This window comes from Enhydra lutris, unplaced genomic scaffold (assembly GCF_002288905.1).
Source record: "Enhydra lutris kenyoni isolate GAN:26980312 unplaced genomic scaffold, ASM228890v2 scaffoldscaffold10, whole genome shotgun sequence".
Classification (NCBI taxonomy): Eukaryota; Metazoa; Chordata; class Mammalia; order Carnivora; family Mustelidae; genus Enhydra; species Enhydra lutris.
In genome coordinates this window covers 57384-60859 of record NW_019154094.1, presented here as the reverse complement: position 1 = coordinate 60859, position 3476 = coordinate 57384, and the positions used below count along the sequence as shown (strand labels likewise).

The following is a 3476-nucleotide window of genomic DNA, read 5'->3' as shown; positions in this document are numbered from 1 at the left end:
ATGGAACCAGTTTCCCCTGAGTGAAGATTGTAAAATAGCAATAAATGCAGTACTTTTTCCTCCAAACTGAACCCAAAGACTCTAAGGTGATGTTGCTGGCCAGGTTACTATGGCCCATTAGGACTGTGATTGGAACTAAAATTGGTAGCTTAAAATTGGGCAAGATAAAGGGCACCTGGATGGCACAGTCCGATAGGCAACTGACTCTTGATTTTGGCCTAGGTCATCATCTGCGGGTGGTGAGATCAAGCTCCGCAAATGGCTCCACATTCAACATGGAGTCTGGTTGAGATTCTCTCCCTCTCCCTCTGCCCCCCCAACTCATGCTATTTCTATCTCTCTCTAAAATAAATAGATATATCTTTTAAGAAAACTTTTTTTAAAAAACAGACCACAATCAGACTCTTAAAAACGGAGAACAAACTAAGGGTTGCTGGAGAGGATATGGGGGGTGGATGCACTAAATGGGTGATTGGGATTGAGGAGGGCATTTGTTGTGATGGGCACTGGATGTTGTAAGTAAGGGATAAATTACTGAATTCCATTCCTGAACCTAATATTACACAATCTGTTCACTAACTGGAAATTTTTATAAAACCTCAAACTGAAAAAAATAAACAGATAGTTGCTTGTTATGTATGAAAAAATTAAAGACTGAATAGTGTAGAAAGATGAACTGTAGATCATCTTTCCATGAACTGATACAAAAATCATGATTTGGGTCATCTAGGGTCTTGAGCCCTGTTACTCACATCTTTATCTTGAAACAAAGGATCTTTATATCAAAGTATGTCTTTCTGCTCAAGAGCTTTCTTAGTGCCAGCTTTATGTCTCTGCTCTTCAGACCATAGATGAAGGGGTTCAGCATGGGTGTGACCACTGTGTACATCACTGAAGCTATGGCAGTTGTCCTCGAGTTTTGAGAAGCTGCAGAACTAAGATACACCCCGAAGCCTGTACCGTAGAATAAAGAGACAACCAAGAGGTGAGACCCACACATGGAAAATGCCTTATACTTGCCCCCAGAAGACAGAATTTTCAAAATAGAGGTTACAATTCTAGAGTAAGAGTAAAAGATACCAATGAGTGGAATAAAACCCAGAAGTCCACTTGTAAGATAAATTGCCAGGTTATTGAAGTAGGTGTCAGAACAAGCAAGGTGGATCACCTGATTAAGTTCACAAAAAAAGTGAGGGATTTCTAACTGCATACAAAAAGACAATTGCAAAACCAGTAAGTCATGTAATAGAGAGTCCAGACCACTCAACACCCAGCACACCAGAAGCAGGCTGGCACAGAACTTGGGGTTCATGATAACCATGTAGTGCAGTGGGTGACAGATGGCCGCAAACCGGTCATAGGCCATCACTGTCAAGAGAAATTTGTCTAATCCCGCAAAAAGCAAGAAAAAATACATCTGGCTGAGGCAGCCTGCATAGGTGATCACTTTGCTCTGTGTCTGGAGGTTCAGCAGCATCTTGGGGATGGTGGTGGAGGTGAAACAGATGTCTACAAAGGACAGATTGGAGAGGAAGAAGTACATGGGTGTGTGGAGGCAGGAGTCTGTGACAATGGCCAGGATGATGAGTAGGTTCCCACTGAAGGTGAGCAGGTACATGGACAGGAACTGCCACAGGAGCAGTGGCTGAAGTTCTCCCTCCTCTGAAAGTCCCAGGAGGATAAATTCTGAAACAGCAGTTTGATTCCTTTGTTCCATGTAACTGCTGAAAACAGCTGGAACAGAGAGAAGACCACAATAAAGTCAGAAGCAGTGAGCACAGAATTAAAAGAAATGCTGGATGGAGGACAAGGGGAGTTAGAGAGGAGAAGTGAGTTGGGGAAAATTGGAAGGGGAGGTGGACCATGAGAGACTATGGACTCTGAAAAACAATTGGAGGGGTTTGAAGGGGCGGGGGGTGGGAGGTTGGGGGAACCAGGTGGTGGGTATTAGAGAGGGCACGGATTGCATGGAGCACTGGGTGTGGTTCAAAAATAATGAATACTGTTATGCTGAAAAGAAAAGAAAAGAAAAGAAAAGAAAAGAAAAGAAATGCTGGGTCTGGTGTTCCTAGGGGGCTCAGTCAGTTCAGCAACTAACTCTTGATTTCAGCTCAGGTCATGATCTCCTGGTGATGAGTTCAAGCCCCACACTGGACTCTGCTGGGAGCAGAGGCTACTTCAGATTCTCTTCCTCCCCATCTCCTCCTCTGCCCATTTGTGTTCTCTCTCTCTCTCTCTCTCTCTCTCTCTCTCTCATCTGTCTCTCACTATAGATAGATGAGAGAGAGAGAAATGCTGGGATTTTTCTGATGAAATTTTTGTTTTCAAATTGCTTCACTCATTAATTCTCATACATTACTTATCCATCTAGAATAATTAGCTAAAAATTTCAAGGACCTCAAAAGCTCCATGTTTTCCATGATACTGAAAAAAGTTGCAGTCCCGAATTGAAGTATTTACCCAAAGCAGTGCTGTCCTTTATAAATTTCCCGAGATTTTTTTGTTCACTTAACAAATATTTTTACCAATTATCTTGTGGCAAGCATTGTTGAAAGCATTGTAAACTAGTGATGTGTGTTTGACCTTAACAAGATTGAGTCTGGTATATGTGTGTCATAGGGAGCAATAAAATATTAATGAATGAGCAAATGACATTTCAAGTGGTGGTTTTCATTAATAAGTAAAATAATGCAAGACAAGGTAGTGCTACACTGAAGAGAAAACTTTCCTTTGTATCTTCTCTGATAAGGAGATTTTGAGCAGGAAAGCTGAGGAGAGTGGATTCATGAGCCATGCACACAATTTTGAGAAAAACAATTAAGGCAGAGAAAGAGCCTGTGCGAACAGCCTTAGACAAGAGCTCACCGAAACCATAGGTCAACATCAAAGAGAAAGCTGTGAGCAGAGTAGGTAATACAACAAGAATAGGTGCTGGGTGTAGAAGAGAGAGAGGATGTCAAAGTCTCCTACTTCTTTGGAAACATTCTAAGGCAGTGGATACTCATTCTATTTATGTGTGTATGTGCGGGTACATATATATGTACCTATATGTGTGTGTATATATGTATATATATATGTACATATATAAATATAAGTGTATATATATATATGATGTCTACAAAAGCACAAATTTTCTGTCATATATACAAATGGAAAAAAATTCATTCCTCTATAATTCTATCTCTTTCTTTCTCTATCCTCAGTCTATAGTTGGTCTACACCCTGCATTTTTTATTGCCTAAGACAACTTAGGCAATAAAATGTTTAATCACTGTGTACTATAATGATAACTTCTCTACTCCCTCCACACAGACACACAGACACACACACAAGCACAGAGTGCAGAGAAGGAGAAAGGCAGTGTTGTCCATTATTGTAGTACTGTGTACCCCTTGTAGCTGAAGCACAACTGTATTAGAAAGCAGAGGAAAGGCTATACCATGAGTCACAGAACTTCTTTCTCCTAGGAGGACTGC

The 3476-nt window shown here is 41.0% G+C and overlaps 1 protein-coding gene across 1 annotated transcript; it reads right to left on the bottom strand.

Moving 5' to 3' along the window:
* Positions 1–748: 748 nt before the first annotated feature.
* Positions 749–1717, bottom strand: LOC111143913 (olfactory receptor 7A17-like). Its single transcript, XM_022497944.1, has one exon. The coding sequence runs from the start codon at positions 1715–1717 to the stop codon at positions 749–751; it is 969 nt and encodes a 322-aa protein (XP_022353652.1).
* Between the last annotated feature and the right edge of the window lie 1759 nt (positions 1718–3476).